The sequence below is a fragment of the Hyperolius riggenbachi genome, chromosome 6 (genome assembly GCF_040937935.1).
Source record: "Hyperolius riggenbachi isolate aHypRig1 chromosome 6, aHypRig1.pri, whole genome shotgun sequence".
In the NCBI taxonomy this organism is placed as follows: Eukaryota; Metazoa; Chordata; class Amphibia; order Anura; family Hyperoliidae; genus Hyperolius; species Hyperolius riggenbachi.
Genome location: NC_090651.1, coordinates 224,291,712 through 224,310,991, shown reverse-complemented (window position 1 = coordinate 224,310,991; position 19,280 = coordinate 224,291,712). Strand labels below are relative to the sequence as shown.

The 19,280-nt window shown below is 44.1% G+C and overlaps 1 protein-coding gene across 5 annotated transcripts in view; it reads left to right on the top strand.

The window, feature by feature from the left end:
* LOC137521345 (2,7-anhydro-N-acetylneuraminate hydratase-like) overlaps window positions 1-19,280 on the top strand; it is a 272,083-nt gene that overhangs the window by 84,393 nt on the left and 168,410 nt on the right. For all 5 annotated transcript variants that reach the window (XM_068240474.1, XM_068240477.1, XM_068240475.1 and 2 more), the window contains exon 6: window positions 10,517-10,576. In XM_068240474.1, the coding sequence (XP_068096575.1) occupies window positions 10,517-10,576 (60 nt within the window). The remainder of the gene's footprint in view (window positions 1-10,516; window positions 10,577-19,280) is intronic.

Here is a 19,280-nt window from a genome sequence, read left to right as displayed (position 1 = left end):
ATTGTTGCGCCCATGACTACAAATTAAAGGGTACCTGAGACGGATGAAAAGAAAAGTTTTATACGTACCTTGGACTTTCTCCAGCCCCCTTCAGGCCAATCCAGTCGCTGTCCTCCTCCGCCACCTGGATCTTCTGCTATGAGTCCTGGTAATTCAGCCAGTCAGTGCAGTCCAGCTGCGTGCCGCTCCCACAGCCAGGAACATTCTGAACTTGCGCAATAGTGCTGCGCAGGTGTAGTACGCTACCAGCGGCAGAGTGTGTGCATGCGCACTACGCCAGACTGGCTCAAGTACCTGGACCCATAGCAGAAGATCCAGGTGGCGGAGGAGTACAGCGAGGAACTAATTAGCCTGGAGGGGGCTGGAGGAAGCCCCATCTATGTATACAACTTTTTTTTCATCTGTCTCAGGTTTACTTTGTTACACAGTAGTACTATACTCTACATATGCACTCCCCACAGTGCTGCAGGGAATCCACTGAGAATGTTGTGCACATTGAACATAGAGGTGTTGTCTATCCACCCATAAACCTTGTTCAGATTGTGCATGAACAATGTGTAATAGAGGAAGAATAGCCTCATTCTCCTGCAAAATACCTGCACATCACTCTTACATGTACCCACAGTTATATTGCCTAGGGCCTGATCCATGTTCTGATTGTGCATGAAGAATGTGTAATAGAGGAAGAATCCCCTGCAGAGTACCTGCCCATTACTCTTACATGTACCCACAGTCACATTGCCTAGGGCAATGTGACTGAGACTAAAAGTATTAGTCTATGACTAAAAGTATTAGAGGCAGAAGATCAGCCGGCTAGCCAGGTAACTGGTATTGTTTAAAAGGGAATAAATATGGCAGCCTCCATGTCCCTCTCACTTCAGTTGTATTTTAAAATTCTTAAGCGTTGGCAGTTAAGAGATGCATTTCATGTTACATACTTTCAATCAACAAAATTGTAATATGCAAATTAGAGGAGTCGGAGGAATCCTAACCTGAGGAGTTGGAGTCGGTGGATTTTTGTACCGACTCCACAGCCCTGTTTCCCTCCCAAAATGGTCTTAGGCAATGGTAAAGACATTGAACCTGAGTATGGTAGCGATTAGAGAGAACTCCTCTGAGGGACATTAGTGACACATCACAGTAATAACACACATCATAACAGCACATAAGCTTCTACCACTACCGAGCAATGTGAGGCAGAGTGCAAGAGCCTAACTATGACTATGGTAGTGATTAGAGTGCACTCTTCCCTGGGACAGAGGGGACACAAATATGTACTTTGTAAAACCCAGTAACACATAATACCAGCACAAAATATACTACATATCACTTCCAAGCAATGTGAAGCATAGTGCATGAGCTTCTTATGACTATCCCCCACCATGGCCATAGTAAGGCTGGAGGACTACATGTGCAAAATGATCATAATATACAAAGTAATATAAATGATTTATGAAAATATTAAGTTCATCAGTCCAGTAAAAAATAATCCTCTAATTTCTGGTTGCCCAAACTCCTCTTTTGTTCCCGGTGGGTGCCCTACAAGCATCTGCTTGAGAATCCTATTCTCCTTAATCTCCATCAGCCCCCTCTGTGACCTCAGTAGTGGATCTCCGTGGAATGCCATACAGATGGTATACAAAGTGCATTGCTCAGCCACAGCTGTGCACCTGCATCACACACACAGAACATTCAGCAAATATGGCTTTGTGTGCTGTTCTTAAAGTAAACCTGACCTTACATTAAGAAACTTAGACTAACAGGAAGACAGCATTTATAGCAGCTTTACATACCTCTGCCTGGTGGAATCTTCTAAAAACAATGTGCTCCTGAGCCTCCTCAGCCCCCATTAGTGCAGGGTGTCAAAGGATGTCAGACTCTAGCCCATCTCCTTCCTCGTGACACCATCTCTAAAGGCTCAATAATAATAAATTCTGATTCATATACACGGGGCACAACTGTTGCCACAAACACGTGGCATGCGCATGACTGGGCGACAGTTGACCCATGTGTGAAGCGCGCACCCCGAACTGTCGCCGGAGACAGCAGTTGCCGTGTCGCTAGTCCACCAAGCGTACTGCGTGTGTACAGGTCCTTCTAAAAAAATTAACATATTGTGATAAAGTTCATTATTTTCTGTAATGTACTGATAAACATTAGACTTTCATATATTTTAGATTCATTACACACAACTGAAGTAGTTCAAGCTTTTTATTGTTTTTATATTGATGATTTTGGCATACACCTCATGCAAACCCAAAATTCCGATCTCAAAAAATTAGCATATTTCATCCGACAAATAAAAGAAAAGTGTTTTTAGTTTCCTTTAAATAATTATGTTCAGTTATGCACTCAATACTTGGTCGGGAATCCTTTTGCAGAAATGACTGCTTCAATGCGGCGTGGTATGGAGGCAATCAGCCTGTGGCACTGCTCAGGTGTTATGGAGGCCCAGGATGCCTCGATAGCAGCCTCAAGCTCATCCAGAGTGTTGGGTCTTGCGTCTCTCATCTTTCTCTTCACAATATCCCACAGATTCTCTATGTGGTTTTGGCACTGTGAGCAGGTGCCAGGTCGTGCTGAAAAATGAAATCTTCATCTCCATAAAGCTTTTCAGCAGATGGAAGCATGAAGTGCTCCAAAATCTCCTGATAGCTAGCTGCATTGACCCTGCCCTTGATAAAACACAGTGGACCAACACCAGCAGCTGACATGGCACCCCAGACCATCACTGACTGTGGGTACTTGACACTGGACTTCAGGCATTTTGGCATTTCCCTCTCCCCAGTCTTCCTCCAGACTCTGGCACCTTGATTTCCGAATGACATGCAAAAGTTGCTTTCATCCGAAAGAAGTACTTTGGACCACTGAGCAACAGTCCAGTGCTGCTTCTCTGTAGCCCAGGTCAGGTGCTTCTGACGCTTTTTCTGGTTGAAAAGTGGCTTGACCTGGGGAATGCGGCACCTGTAGCCCATTTCCTGCACATGCCTGTACACAGTGGCTCTGGATGTTTCTACTCCAGACTCAGTCCACTGCTTCCGCAGGTCCCCCAAGGTCTGAAATCGGTCCTTCTCCACAATCTTCCTCAGGGTCCGGTCACCGCTTCTCGTTGTGCAGCGTTTTCTGCCACACTTTTTCCTTCCCACAGACTTCCCACTGAGGTGCCTTTATACAGCACTCTGGGAACAGCCTATTCGTTCAGAAATGTCTTTCTGTGTCTTACCCTCTTGCTTGAGGGTGTCAATGATGGCCTTCTGGACAGCAGTCAGGTCGGCAGTCTTAAGGTAGCCATACACTGGTCGATTTGCCATCAGATTCGACCAACAGATAGATCCCTCTCTGATCGAATCTGGTCAGAGAGGGATCGTATGGCTACCTTTACTGCAAACAGATTGTGAACCGATTTCAGCCTGAAACCGTTCACAATCTGTTGTGGTGGTGGTGGTGCTGCTGCCGCCGCTCCCCTCCCCCCGCCGCATACATTACCTGCTCTGCCGGCGCAACTGCCCCCGGTCACCGCTGCTCTGTCTCCGCTCTGGTCTCCAGGTCCGGCATGCTTTACTTCTTCCTGCCTGGCAGGAAGTTTAAACAGTAGAGCGCCCTCTACTGTTTAATCTTCCTGCCGGGCTAGAAGAAGTGAAGCATGCCTGACCCGGAGACCAGACCAGCGCGGAGACGGAGCAGCGGTGACCGGGGGGCAGTCGTGCCGGCGGAGCAGGTAATGTATGCGGGCTCTATTGCGTCGGTCGTCGGGTACTCGAACGCCGCTAGCGACACGCTCCCTACCCACGGGCGATCGACGCTAATTTTCCGCACGGAGCGATCGACGGGATCGGACGAAATGGATCAAGATTCGGCGTGTTGCGGGAACGATGTGACAGCAGATTCGATCCCAGTGATCGAATCTGCTGTCGATCTGGCGGGGATCGGCCTAGTGTATGGCCAGCTTTACTCATTGATTGCAGTTTTGAGTAATGAACCAGGCTGGGAGTTTTTAAAAGCCTCAGGAATCTTTTTCAGGTGTTTAGAGTTAATTAGTTGATTCAGATGATAAGGTTAATAGCTCGTTTAGAGAACCTTTTCATGGTATGCTAATTTTTTGAGATAGGAATTTGGGGTTTTCATGAGCTGTATGCCAAAATCATCAATATTAAAACAATAAAAGGCTTGAACTACTTCAGTTGTGTGTAATGAATCTAAAATATATGAAAGTCTAATGTTTATCAGTACATTACAGAAAATAATGAACTTTATCACAATATGCAAATTTTTTGAGATGGACCTGTATGTGCGGACTAGTGTCCGCTACCCACAGCCAGAAGGGAGCTTCCGGCGGGGGGACAAAACTTTCGGCGTCAGCTTCCGCCGCGTCTCTGCCTGTTGGGCAGAGACGTGTAGACAGTTGTCGCTCAGGCGGAGCTTTCGCCGAGCTGTTGCGCACAGTCTCCTGTGTGCTAGCAACAGCAACAACGGTGCCCCGTGTGTATGAGGCTTAATGCTGCTGTTACAGCTTTTCCTATGTCTTTCTGTTTCCTGAAAACCTTTCCACCTTCTCCTGCTGCTACTCATCCCTGTGTGAAAGCTTTAGGGCTCATTTCAACTAGGAGCAAGAAGATACAATTTTTTGGCTAACTTAACCACTTGACGTCCGCAGTGGTAACCCCCCCCCCCCCCCCCTAAACACCAGGCTCTTTGCTGCAGTGCTGGGCTGTGCAGGCTTTTGAGCCTCACTCACAACCCAGCTTAGGTGCTCAGTGATCGGACTCTCCTCCTTTTTATGTCCCTAAGGGGACATGCCGCCGGAGGGGTCTGATCGCTGCTGCCACTTTTTCTTTTTTTCAAGCCTCGTCGACGCTGTTTCTCTCCCCTTCCCACCTCCCCTCCGATGCCTGCATTGGAACAGGACGGTGATCCGTCCTGTTCTGCCTCCCATAGGCATCAGCCTATGAGAGGACGGCGCTCCCCGGCCAATCAGAGGCCGGGGATCGCCGATCTCGAACAGCGCTGCGGCCCCCGGCAACGCTGTTCACATGTAAACAAAGGGGATTTCTTCCCCTTACGTTTACAAGCAGCCTGCTAGCCGCGATCGGCGGCTAGCAGGCTATTCACGGAACTCCGTTCCGTGAATGGGCAGGGAACGATGGCGCATGCGCGCGGCCGTTCCCTGGGAAACTGTAGCCCCAGGACTTGACGCCAATTGGCGTTAGGCGGTCTTGGGGCTGCCACTGTGGTCATGCCCATTGGCGTGAGGCGGCCTTCAAGTAGTTAAAAGAAAAGCAGTAAGCTTTCGGCTATGAAGCCTTCATCAGTCTGATTCTTGTCGATTCAAAACTTTGTGCTTTTACTGATGTCTAACACGGTACAACACTCTACTGCTCTAAAGCTTCCACTAGGAGCTGCGTCTGTTTTCAATTTGTCGCAGCTCCCGTTCTGCTGCAAAGCCACTGCCAGAATTGCTAAGCCATGCCATGCACAGCTATAGGGATGTGGCTGTGGGCTACAGAAATCTGCAGCATGCTGTCCAGATTCGCACTGTAGTGCAGTCTGAACAGCAAGTCACTAGGGAGATAGGCAGTGTTTCCCTGCCCCACTCGCATTTTGGGGAAACACTGCAGATTCATCCCAAATTGGGGCATAGTGGAAATAGGCTTTTAGGGCTCGTTCACACTAAGGGCGTTTTTTGTCCTTTTTTCAAACGCGGACAATTTTCAAAATTGCCCTAAGAACGCTTGTGCAATTATTCTCTATCACAGAGTTCACATCAGAGCGGTTCGTTTCTGATCCGCTCAAGAGAAGCGCTGCATGGGCCATTTTTGAGACGATTTCCCCCTCAATGGAAGGTATAGGAAAAACGCAAAGCGCGCACAGAATCGCTTTGTGCAGGGGCCGTCAAGACAAGGCCATCCACCTAAACTCACAGGCTGAACAAGGAGAGCGCTGATCAGAAATGCAGTGAAGAGGCCCATGGTGACTCTGGACGAGCTGCAGAGATCTACAGCTCAGGTAGGGGAATCTGTCCATAGGACAACTATTAGTCGTGCACTGCACAAAGTTGGCCTTTATGGAAGAGTGGCAAGAAGAAAGCCATTGTTAACAGAAAAGCATAAGAAGTCCCGTTTGCAGTTTGCCACAAGCCATGTGGGGGACACAGCAACCATGTGGAAGAAGGTGCTCTGGTCAGATGAGACCAAAATGGAACTTTTTGGCCAAAATGCAAAACGCTATGTGTGGCAGAAAACTAACACTGCACATTACTCTGAACACACCATGCCCACTGTCAAATATGGTGGTGGCAGCATCATGCTTAGGGGGTGCTTCTCTTCAGCAGGGACAGGGAAACTGGTCAGAGTTGATGGGAAGATGGATGGAGCCAAATGCAGGGCAATCGTGGAAGAAAACCTCGTGGAGTCTGCAAAAGTCTTGAGACTGGAGTGGAGGTTCACCTTCCAGCAGGACAACGACTCTAAACATAAAGCCAGGGCAACAATTGAATGGTTTAAAACAAAACATATCCATGTGTTAGAATGGCCCAGTCAAAGTCCAGATCTAAATCCAATCGAGAATCTGTGGCAAGATCTGAAAACTGCTGTTCACAAACGCTGTCCAACTAATCTGACTGAGCTGGAGCTGTTTTGCAAAGAAGAATGGGCAAGGATTTCAGTCTCTAGATGTGCAAAGCTGGTAGAGACATACCCTATAAGACTGGCAGCTGTCATTGCAACAAAAGGTGGTTCTAAGTATTGACTCAGGGGGCTGAATAATTACGCACAACCAACTTTTCAGTTCTTTTTTAAAAAAAATGTTTGGAATCATGTATGAATTTTGTTCCACTTCTCACGTGTACACCACTTTGTATTGGTCTTTCACGTGGAACTCCAATAAAATGGATTCATGTTTGTGGCAGTAATGTGACAAAATGTAGAAAACTTCAAGGGGGCCGAATACTTTTGCAAACCACTGTATATATGCAGTGGTGTGAAAAACTATTTGCCCCCTTCCTGATTTCTTATTCTTTTGCATGTTTGTTACACTTAAATGTTTCTGCTCATCAAAAACCGTTAACTATTAGTCAAAGATAACATAATTGAACACAAAATGCAGTTTTAAATGATGGTTTTTATTATTTAGTGAGAAAAAAAACCTCCAAATCTACATGGCCCTGTGTGAAAAAGTGATTGCCCCCCTTGTTAAAAAATAACTTAACTGTGGTTTATCACACCTGAGTTCAATTTCTGTAGTCACCCCCAGGCCTGATTACTGCCACACCTGTTTCAATCAAAAAAATCACTTAATAGGAGCTATCTGACACAGATAAGTAGATCAAAAGCACTTCAAAAGCTAGACATCATGCCAAGATCCAAAGAAATTCATGAACAAATGAGAACAAAAGTACTGTAATTGAGATCTATCAGTCTGGTAAAGGTTATAAAGCCATTTCTAAAGCTTTGGGTCTCCAGCGAACCACAGTGAGAGCCATTATCCACAAATGGAAAAAACATGGAACAGTGATGAACCTTCCCAGGAGTGGCCGGCCGACCAAAATTACCGTACCCTAAGAACGCAGAGAAAACTCATCCAAGAGGCCACAAAAGACCCCAGGACAACATCTAAAGAACTGCAGGCCTCACTTGCCTCAATTAAGGTCAGTGTTCATGACTCCACCATAAGAAAGAGACTGGGCAAAAACGGCCTGTATGGCAGATATCCAAGGTGCAAACCACTTTTAAGCAAAAAGAACATTAAGGCTCGTCTCAATTTTGCTAAAAAACATCTCAATGATTGCCTGGACTTTTGGGAAAATACCTTGTGGACCGACGAGACAAAAGTTGAACTTTTTGGAAGGTGCGTGTCCCCTTACATCTGGCGTAGAAGTAACACAGCATTTCAGCAAAAGAACATCATACCAGCAGTAAAATATGGTGGTGGTAGTGTGATGGTCTGGGGTTGTTTTGCTGCTTCAGGACCTGGAAGTCTTGCTGTGATAGATGAAACCATGAATTCTACTGTCTACCAAAAAATCCTGAAGGAGAATGTCCGGCCATCTGTTCGTCAACTCAAGCTGAAGCGATCTTGGGTGCTGCAGCAGGACAATGACCCAAAACACACCAGCAAATCCACCTCTGAATGGCTGAAGAAAAACAAAATAAAGACTTTGAAGTGGCCTATTCAAAGTCCTGACCTGAATCCTATTGAGATGTTGTGGCATGACCTTAAAAAGGCGGTTCATGCTAGAAAACCCTCAAATAAAGCTGAATTACAACAATTCTGCAAAGATGAGTGGGCCAAAATTCCTCCAGAGCGCTGTAAAAGACTTGTTGCAAGTTATCGCAAACACTTGATTGCAGTTATTGCTGCTAAGGGTGGCCTAACCAGTTATTAGGTTCAGGGGGCAATTTCTTTTTCACACAGGGCCATGCAGGTTTTGAGTTTTTTTTTCTCACTAAATAATAAAAACCATCATTTAAAACTGCATTTTGTGTTTAATTATGTTATCTTTGACTAATAGTTAACGGTTTTTGATGAGCAGAAACATTTAAGTGTGACAAACATGCAAAAGAATAAGAAATCAGGAAGGGGGCAAATAGTTTTTCACACCACTGTATATATATGTATATATATATGTGTATATATGTGTATATATATATTATAGCAAGTGGGCCACTTTTTCCTTTGTAGGCATGGAGACGCATTTGAATACAGTGGCAACTATTGGCCAAGGACAAGAAGGTGGATCACAAAGTAAAGCAAACTTGTTTTATTAACAGGCTTCCCAGGCAAATATTTAGCTTTAAACTAAAGATCTCCACCTACTAAAAAAAGGGGAGGAGAATTGAGAAAAGTATAGAATTAAGAAGAGTATAATATGATGGTACACAGAATCCCTAGTCTTGGGTGTGAGGTCCGTGGTCTCGACACCCTGGAACTAGTCTGAAGTATAACAGAATGATAACACAAAGTCCCTAATCTTGGGTGTGAGGTCCGTGGTCTCGACTCCCTGGAACTAGTCTGAAGTATAATCAGATATGCGTAGGTACCGAATCAGAAAGCAGAGGGATAGTCAGAAAAGCAGTAGGTCATAACATATATCAAACAATGCCTAGTCTTGGGTGTGAGGTCCGTGGTCTCTACACCCTGGAACTAGTCTGGAGTATAATATGATGGTACACAGTATCCCTAGTCTTGGGTGTGAGGTCCGTGGTCTCGACACCCTGGAACTAGTCTGAAGTATAACAGAATGATAACACAAAGTCCCTAATCTTGGGTGTGAGGTCCATGGTCTCGACTCCCTGGAACTAGTCTGAAGTATAACACAATGATAACACAAAGTTCCTAATCTTGGGTGTGAGGTCCGTGGTCACGACACCCTGGAACTAGTCTGAAGTATAACACAATGATAACACAAAGCCCCTAATCTTGGGTGTGAGGTCCGTGGTCTCGACACCCTGGAACTAGTCTGAAGTATAACACAATGATAAACAGAAGTAATCTGGCTCAGTGTGAATTCCTAGGTCATCCTGGTTCTAACACACTGTAGGATCTGACTAAGGTCTGAGTGCTTCCACGTAAGTTTTCGCAACGGCAGACAACCTGAGACTGACCAGCAGTGACTATATATAGAGCAGCGCTCTCCGGCGCCACCCATCAGTGATTGACCAATAGTCACTTGCTCCAAGGTCAGCTGACCAACCTGGTCAGCTGATCCTTCCTCGGCTGTCATAAAGGTTCTGCCTCTCAGCGCGCGCGCGTATTTCTCAATCTGTGTGAACTAACAGACCCAGCCACACCAGACGCACGCTGCTGCGTGCAAACCGCCGCGCTGGACGTGGAATCAGCCGCCTTGCTGTCAGTACACGCGGCGGCTTTTCCGCGTTCCATTACACATCAGTTGGATTTTTTTGGAGTGGGGACTGAAATATCTAGAATTTAATTCTATCTGCAAAATGTTTAACGTTTATTTTAATGCACAATGCTTTTCTTTTCGATAAGAAATTGTCTTGGCAGGTTTTCCAGAATGGCAGTGGGAACGTTTGTGGCATGCACCTCTGCCAAATTTATTTTAGGTGCATTCAGCAAATGCTGCCCTTCCTGAAGCACTGCATTGGGGCAATGATAAAACAGAAGGTTTCTTCACACTAGTGAAGAAACTGACCGTTCTAAGGAGAAAAATCTACTTTGGGGATGGGGGTCTGGGGAAATGTGAGGACACAGAACGGAAGCTACTGAGTGACAACGGAGTGAAAACTGATCCGATCAACTGGTAATCAGATTTGTTTTGAAGGATCCATTTGCCACTAAATTGCCAGTGTGAACCGGGCTTTAGCTTGTGTGCACTGAACCATTTGACTTGCTATGTTGTACACTGAGCTGCTTGAGTATGTGACGTTGGGACAGCATACTGCTTTATAACGTCTATGTATATAAGTCTGAAAATGGTTATGGTTGGTACTCTCCCTTTACACTAATACACTGATTTCCTAATTTATTTTATTTATTTTTCACTGCTTTTGTTTTTTAGGACCCAGCAGTGGCATTTGCTAAGAAAGGATACCATATTCTGCTGGAAAAACCAATGGCTGTAAGTGGACACTCAACTTGCTCTAACAGTTTTATGACACATTGGCCCATATGCAATTCACTTTTTCTCTTTAGTTTTCTCCAAGTTGATATTTTTATACCTTGTCAATAAAATGCCTTTTAACCACTTGCCGACCGCACACTCATAACGTGCGTCGGCAAAGTGGCAGCTGCAGGACCAGCGACGCAGTACTGCGTCGCCAGCTGCAGCCTAATTAATCAGGAAGCAGCCGCTCGTACGAGCGGCTGCTTCCTGTCAAATCACGGCGGGGGGCTCCGTGAATAGCCTGCGGGCCGCCGATGGCGGCTCGCAGGCTAGATGTAAACACAAGCGGAAATAATCCGCTTTGTTTACATTTGTACGGCGCTGCTGCGCAGCAGCGCCGTGAGGCAGATCGGCGATCCCCGGCCAATCAGCGGCCGGGGATCGCCGCCATGTGACAGACCACATCCTGTCACTGGCTGCACAGGACGGATAGCGTCCTGTGCAGCCCGGAACACCAGGGGGAGGCAGCAGGTAGGAGAGGGAGGGGGAATTTCGCCGCGGAGGGGGGCTTTGAGGTGCCCCCCCCGCCACCCACAGCAGGCAGGAGAGATCAGACCCCCCCAGCACATCATCCCCATAGGGGGGAAAAAAGGGGGGCAATCTGATCTCCCTGCCTGCACCCTGATCTGTGCTGGGGGCTGCAGAGCCCACCCAGCACAGATCAATCAAACCAGCGCTGGTCCTTAAGGGGGGGTAAAGGGTGGGTCATCAAGTGGTTAAACCCTCTGCTAATGAGAAAATACACCAAATCATTTTGATATTACTTTTTCTACTACTTTTGATACTTTTTAAATTACGAAATGCTGAAAAGTTATTGTAAACAGAAGATGAAAAATTATCACCTAGGAGAAAATTTAGGAGAAAAAGTGAATTGCATATGGACCATTATGTGCTTCAAAAGTAGGCAGAAAATCACAGATGCTGGGAAGAAAATGGATTGGTCATGAATGAAAATCCTGCCTAGTCCGGCCAGCAGTATAGTATCTGTGTTTGTGTGTTTCTACCTCCGATGCTTACTCCCCCCCCCCCCCCCCCAAGGTTTCCCTGACTACTTTCATTACCGTATAATTCTTGATTAGAACTGAGCTGGGTGAAGAATCCTTTGTGGAGTACTTAGGCTACAAATCTCATGAGTGGAATTCTTTTCATTTTTCCATTTTCTGTTATGATCTTTTAAATATAATCAGTTTTAAAAATCAATTAGAATTGTCCACCACATTTAATAGATCAAAAGATTGAATACTTGTGAAATTTAATAGATTTTTCTAGATTGAAAAGAATTCCATTCAATTTTGATATACAAGTTTTTGTTTTTATTGAAACAATGGGAAATTTGAACGTTTTGGTAGAATTGTGTACAGCCGCAGTCTACTATCCTAGAGGATTTCTATTTATTTTGAGTTTGTTTTGGAAAGTGTAGCTCAGCTGCAGATGATAATGTACCCCTAAACCACGGTGTACACATTTGTTTGATGCCAGTAGCTTCCTGTTTTCCATTGCAGAAAGGAGGAAGCACTCTGAGTAGAGGGCTGCTCTCTTATTATCACGTTAAAGTCAACTTACAGGATTTTTTTTTATTATTGTAGATTCCCCTATAAACACCACACTCATACCTGGCAGCTGGCATACAATGACTTCAGCTTTGGTGGTTACATTTCTGCCCTTCCTGCAACAATTCTGTTTATTGGGTTGTAGTTCTTGTAAACATGGTCTGCCCTCAATGTCGTGCCTGGCCTACATGGATATACTACTGTGTGATCTAGCTATAAACAGTCTGAGCAAGAGAAGATTATAGCAAACCTCCCTACCAAATAGATGCTACATGCACTCTACAAATTACTGTCATTGCCTGAAACCATCTTTTGTGTTTTGCTTTGAGTGACAGTTTAACAGCAGTTCCTATACAGATGTGCTTGTATACATTATTTTGTGGCGATGGAAGGAAGGTGGAAGAGCAGGTTAGTTTCTGATATAAACCACAGCAGGAAATACAATAGCAAATGGCCAGAGAGATCCAATTCTGCCAGTTGCTGAATAGAAAGCAATCTGTACAGACAGTACGCTGGTATTCAGGTGGCATGTATCTGTAATGCATATCTTCAGTTACCAGCTTCAGACTTGGGCTTTAAATGTTGCCAATTCTGATTTGTCTCTTTTAATCAACATTGCACACCTCCTAAGTATGGGTAAAATGGACAAAAGTCGAGGCAAGTTCGTTATGTACTTAAAATATGACATTACATTTCAGCCAGACCACATAACTAGAGCGATTGAATTTTATAGTATTGTGGTCACTTGATCTCAATAAAGCAGGGTCATTTTTAAGCATAGGCTTTACAGGCCACTGACTGGCGTGCCATTGGTCCTGGGGGGCGCCATGCCCTTGATTATGCCCTGCCCCCAAACTAAGCCACACCTCCCAGACAAAGCCACGCCCCATGGGTGTTTGTACCTCCTCCTGTCTCCTTGTACCTCCCTCTGTCTCCTTGTGCCACCTTCAGTCCCCCTGTGCCACCCCTGCCCCCTGTGTGTCCCTCTGCCCCCTCCCCCCCCCCGTGCCTCCTTGTGTCTCCCTTTGTGCCTCCTTCTGTCTCCTTGTGCCACCTTAAATCCCCTTCTGCATCCAGAGATGGATTAAAGTGAAATGGTGCCCTAGGCAAGCAATGACTTTGGGCCCACGCTTGATGGCCACCTAGCTATTTTGGCTACATTTGTTGGGGGTTATCATACACTGGGCCCCTAGACTCTCGCCTGGTTCTAGGCACCTGCCTAATGTGCCTTGTGGATGATCCGGCTCTGTGTGCGTTGCTCTGTGCCTACTTCTGCCCCCCTTTGTACTTCCATCTGTCCCCTTGTCCCACTATCTGTTCCCGTCCCCCTCCTGCGCTCCCCCAGTCCAGTGTGTAAAGGCAGAGTATAGTGGAGCAGAAGCTGTGCTCTAACCTCCCCTCTGGAGTCCAATGCTGTGTCTGTGCGACCATCCTGACTGTTTTCTGCTCCCCCAAGTGCTGGATCTCTTCATGTAGTGTGTAATCACACTACATTCGGTAGGAGATGCTGGACACTAGGGTGAGTGGTGATCGGACAGGCGGAAGCACAGCTCATGCTGCACTATACTCAATTACACACTAAGCTGGGGTAGTGCAGGAAGGAGTTGTGCAACAGGATTGGTGGACTGTATTTCAGGGACTCCCTGTATTATACATCCAACCTATATGGCACATGGTTTATATTTTGTAGTGTGTGGTGTGTTTTTTTTTTTTGGGGGGGGGGGGGGGGGGGCGGTGTCACAGGACTTCTTACCTGGAGTAGCAAAAAGGCTAGAAATGCCCCTGCAATCAAGCTAGTGCCATCAAGCAAGCTTCATGCTGGGAATAGGATGGGCCATTAGGCTGCAGCATACTGTTGGTCACAACACTGCTCTTTGATCCTAGTTCTGTTATCTTGAGGTTTATGGCCATTACCTTCTAGTTAGTATTGGGGAAAAGAGGAGGCACAAAGCCATGGGCAAAAACTGGTGCAATAGGATAGATTAATCTGAGAACTGCATAAAATGGTATAAACACATAGAAATGTTTTTGTATAGAGACCGATACAAATGACAATTCACATTGTGCAGTTGATAGCAAGTGAAGACTTGGTTCTTTTTTCTTTACGCTTGCTTGGAGAGTGGTATGTTTTTTTCCATAGAAAATAAAGACAAAAGTTTAACTGGCAATGTAGAAATATTAAAAGGGTTCCTGTCCAACCTTTGGTTAAAAGTAGACCTTCATGCAGCTACCCTAATAATGTGACACAATGAGGAGGCTACCTGACAAGGTAGAAAGTAGTAGATTGATAATTGAACCAGCACAATCATTTTGTATGTTGATGTATCAGTGAGTGGGTGTCTTAAAGAGAAACTCCGACCAAGAATTGAACTTTATCCCAATCAGTAGCTGATAGCCCCTTTTACATGAGAAATCTATTCCTTTTCACAAACAGACCAACAGGGGGCGTTGTATGGCTGATATTGTGGTGAAACCCCTCCCACAAAGAAATTCTGAGTACGTACTTTTGGCAGTTTCCTGTCTGTGAACCCTGTTGCATTGTGGGAAATGGCTGTTTACAGCTGTTTCCAACTGCCAAAACGGCAAATAGCAGCTACATCACTTGCCAGCAGTAAAAGTGTCACCATGTAATAAATGTCAGAATATAAATCAGGGATTTAAAATATTTTACAATGGGCAAACACTGACTAAATCATTCATACATAATTATTGTAAAAATGAAGCATTTTTTTATTACATTATTTCCGCTTTAGTTCCTGTTTAAGTAGTTTACTTAAAGAAAACCTGAACTGAAAATTAAAAGTCAAAATAAGCATACACAAGTCATACTTACCTTCCATGTAGTCTACTCCTCGGTGTCTTTCTCCTCTCCCGCATCCTGTTTGTTCACTGTGATCAAGGGAATTTTCCGTCCTCCATTTTGAAAATGGCCATTACCCATAACAGCTTTCTGGTCAGCACACAGTTAAACTGTAACATCGCCCACTTGAGCCATAGGGAAACATGGACATTACCTGGTACATCAGTTTTCCTCTCAGCTATAACTGACAGCAACTGATATTTTACTGACAGCAACTGATATATTTCAGATCTGACAAAATATTGTCAGAACTGGAAGGGATTAGTGTCAGAAGAAAATGGTGAGCTTCTGAGAGGAACTGATGGCAAGGTAACTATGTAATGTTCATTCGAAGTTATCTCATGTGTTTATTTTAAATATTTTTACTCAGTACAGGTTCTCTTTAACTATTCAGGTATTTTAAATTCTTTAACGGCAGAATTAGGAAGAGTTAAATGAAAGAGTATTATACAGTGTTAGCTGTGCAATAGTCCTTTTTTCAGGCAAACGTAACCTATATGTACAACTGGGGCTTTAAAAATCAGTGTTGTAGATCATGAAGCAGCTCTAGAAACACATGGAAATGTACTGAGGCTGAGCACTTTATCACTTCTTCACCTCATTATCACTCCTGCCAAAGAGTTTTGCCTCTGTATTGTTGTATGGGGGAGATTTACATTCATTAAGTAAATACCATCAACAACAGATGGGCTATAACATTTTTGTTTGTGGAAAACCTTTATGCCACTTCTGTATTGCAGCTATAGAATTGTCCTCCATTGTTCTAGAGTTTAAACCATTTGTTATATAAATATTCTCCTCTAGAAATACAAATCTAATTTTTTTTCTAAAAGTGATCACTAACGTTCCAATTTCTAGTGAAAAATCATGGAGTGATCAGATAAATCTGATCAAAAGTGAAATCGTTCACTACACCATCAACTATCTGTCCTATCTATCTATCTATCTATCTATCTATCTATCTATCACAACCAACAAGAAAATCCAATTTTTTGCCGAAAATCCAGTCAGATGTTTTTATAATCGTTCTTAATCGATTGTGCCCATCAACAAAGATTATTTATAACCAATCAGATCAGAATTTCTGATCGCTTAAACGATTTTTCACTAGAAATTGGACTGTTCGTGTCCACCTTTCGGCTAGGTTCACAGTGGTCCATTGCGTAACGCACACATTATAATGAGAGTGAACGGCAAAAGAGACTGGACATAGACTTTATTACAAATCCTGCATGCAGTGAGTTACAATAACGTGATCAGTTACAACGCTGTACTGTGAACAGGTCCATAGCATTATGGGCAGTGAGTTGACATGCAGAATTATTCTGCAGTGCATCTGATCACTGTTAACTAGCCCTCAGTCTTTATTGGCTTGTGTAGTATAAAAATATGCAACCTTTTGAAAAACAAAGGCCTAGTTCCAGGTACAAGTCAGTTCCTATCAGTGTTGGCACTCAGTAGCAGACTTTGTTTTTATTGCAGATGAGTAATTTGATTAGATGATTGCAAACAAATCTGTACCCACTGCAATGCCTTTACTATCCTGTTCCTGGAGAGCAGCCTTCAGCTGTTGTATTTCGTAGCCATCAGAGTTCAGTCGTTTCCCATCCCTTTTCAGCCTAAACCGCATGATGATGACTCAGCCATGTTGTAGCAGCAGCCGCCGCATCCACAGCCTCTGGACCTGCTACTATCTCTGAACTAATGTGGTGATATTTTTTAAACTAGATTTGTAGTGCCCTGATGCAGGCAAATGAGCGAGAAAACAACAACAACAAAAAAAACAACATTAAACAGGACTACAGCCTCTATCACCTTGCCATCTGCAGCGGAAGGTAAAGCCAGCTCCACACCATAGTAGCAGCTGTCACTTCTGGGGCCAGAACTGTGGCTCCTCTTCTACACCCAGCAGCACTGGTTACCATAGACTTTTAACACCATTGAATGTAGATCTTTGAGAGCCAGGACCACCGGAAAGAGTATCCATGCCACTGCCCTGCCTTGAAATTAAACTGCAGGAGGAGGGACATCATTGTGGATTAATGTAATAAGCAGAATATCGTTTTTTTTAAGTAGAAACCTTCACAAGTCCAACATTTTTTTTTTTTATTCCTAAAATACATAAAAATAAAATTGGTGCTTCAGATCAGGGTTTCTCAAGTACTCCCCACAGTGAACGTTTTATGGAGCCACAGAGATTCACCTGAGTAATAAGGCTTCTCTGAGGTTCATTACCACATATGGAACCCACTAAGGAGCCCCGTGTGAGATCTTGAAAAAAAATGAAGTGGGGGGGTCTTACAATTAGAAACCTTGCTAAGATAGTTGGCCCCAGACCTTTACTAACATCACGCAGGGCACACATCTGCAAGACCTGTTGGTCCATTTAGAGTTCAATCACACCACTGAAACTACATGGCTTGGAAGGGTGCCACTGCCTAGAGAAAATTTTAACTGTTCAGGATGTAAAATTTTCCCATATGTGCTGAAAATGAGAGAAATAACAAGGCAGGATGCTAAACGTATCGGACTGTAAGGTCATTCATAAACTGTATTACAACAGAGGTAAATACAATTGAATGCCCATTCACATGAGTGTAATGTAGCATTTCCGTGACATTTTAGTCAGGATTGGGAAGTATCCCCCTGGCTAATCACTTTGTAGAATGCCATAATGACAAACTGGATGGCCTTTAAGTAATGGGAATTTTTAAGTTGCTTATGGTATTACCTGAAGAAGAGGGGATTTTGACAAGACCCAACAACAAAAAGAATCAATGTGGCAGTATTTGATACAAGGGCCCCAGTAGGCATGAATATGGATTTCTCACTAGCCCAATGAAAATATTAAGATAAAAGATCATTTGCTGAGTAGAATATCACAGGTTATAATCAACTGGGAACAAATTAATAATAATTAATAATTTGTAATATAGTATAAAGAGTTGCAGCCATACATGGGAAAGTATGCTTCATATTTGATACTTATTTCTCAACATACAGTATGTGATCCAGATAGGATCTCTTTGATTGAAAACAAACTGTTTGTTCTGCCAGCAGTCTCCAATGATTTTAGACACTTCTGCATTCTTGGCAAAGCAAGTATAGGAAGCAGAGACCCAGAAACATTTTTATATGTCAAAATAACATAGATACCTTACTTAATAAATATGAAAAATATGATATAGTATGGTAATGCTAGCAGTTGGCTGATGGTGTAATGGTTAAGGGCTCTGCCTCTGACACGGGAGACCAGGGTTCGAATCTCGGCTCTGCCTGTTCAGTAAGCCAGCACTAATTCAGTAGGAGACCTTTGGCAAGTCTCCCTTACACTGCTACTGCCAATAGAGCGCGCCCTAGTGGCTGCTGCTCTGCTCTGGCGCTTTGAGTCCGCAAGGAGAAAAGCGCAATATAAATGTTATTTGTCTTGTCTTGTCTAATGCTGATAAATGCTGTGTTGCTTAAAGAGGCAACGTAATGACCTAGCAGAATGCAATACATTATTCTGGATATCCAATTACAAAGTAATACTGTAAAAAAAATAAGCAATTGTATTAATTAAGCTACCATATATTTACTAAAGTTCCTCTTAAATGCATACATTTAGTGAAGGGTCCTAAAGTTGCACACATATTGCAGAGATTTGCCAGTTAAAATCTTTTGTGATCTTCTGACACTTCCTAGAGCCTGTAAGTGCTCAAGCAAGTGACATGTATTATCCCTAAAGCTGGCCATACACTATACAATTCTTTTTTTTTGCATATATTCGGCATTCATACATCTAATTGGTCAAATTGATGGTTCCCCCACCTAACTGCGGCTGAATAGTGTATGGCAGGCGTTAGAAAGAGGTGGGGAAGGACAAGCAGGGTGGTCTCTGCAGTGCACAGACATAAGTAGTTGGTCAAAGATATCTGTGATCCAAGAAAAGCAAGTGTGGCACTCCTAGCAATCCAGGAAAGTTCAGTGGGTAGAATGACACTGGGCCAAAACTTCTCGCACAGTCAATCACTTGCACTATACAAATTCAGCCACTGACGTGTGCCCTGTGTACATAGTAGGAAGGAAGTATTGCATGAATTCACTGTAAACAAGAAGCAGATTCGGGCACCATCCGTCATTCAGCTCATTTATTAAAACAGCTTGTGCAATATGAGATGTCAAATGGATATCACCTGATTCTCATGACGATACTGTGCAGGATGGGGTGGAGGTGGGTGCTCAGGGTTGCAGAAGGGTCGGCGACGGC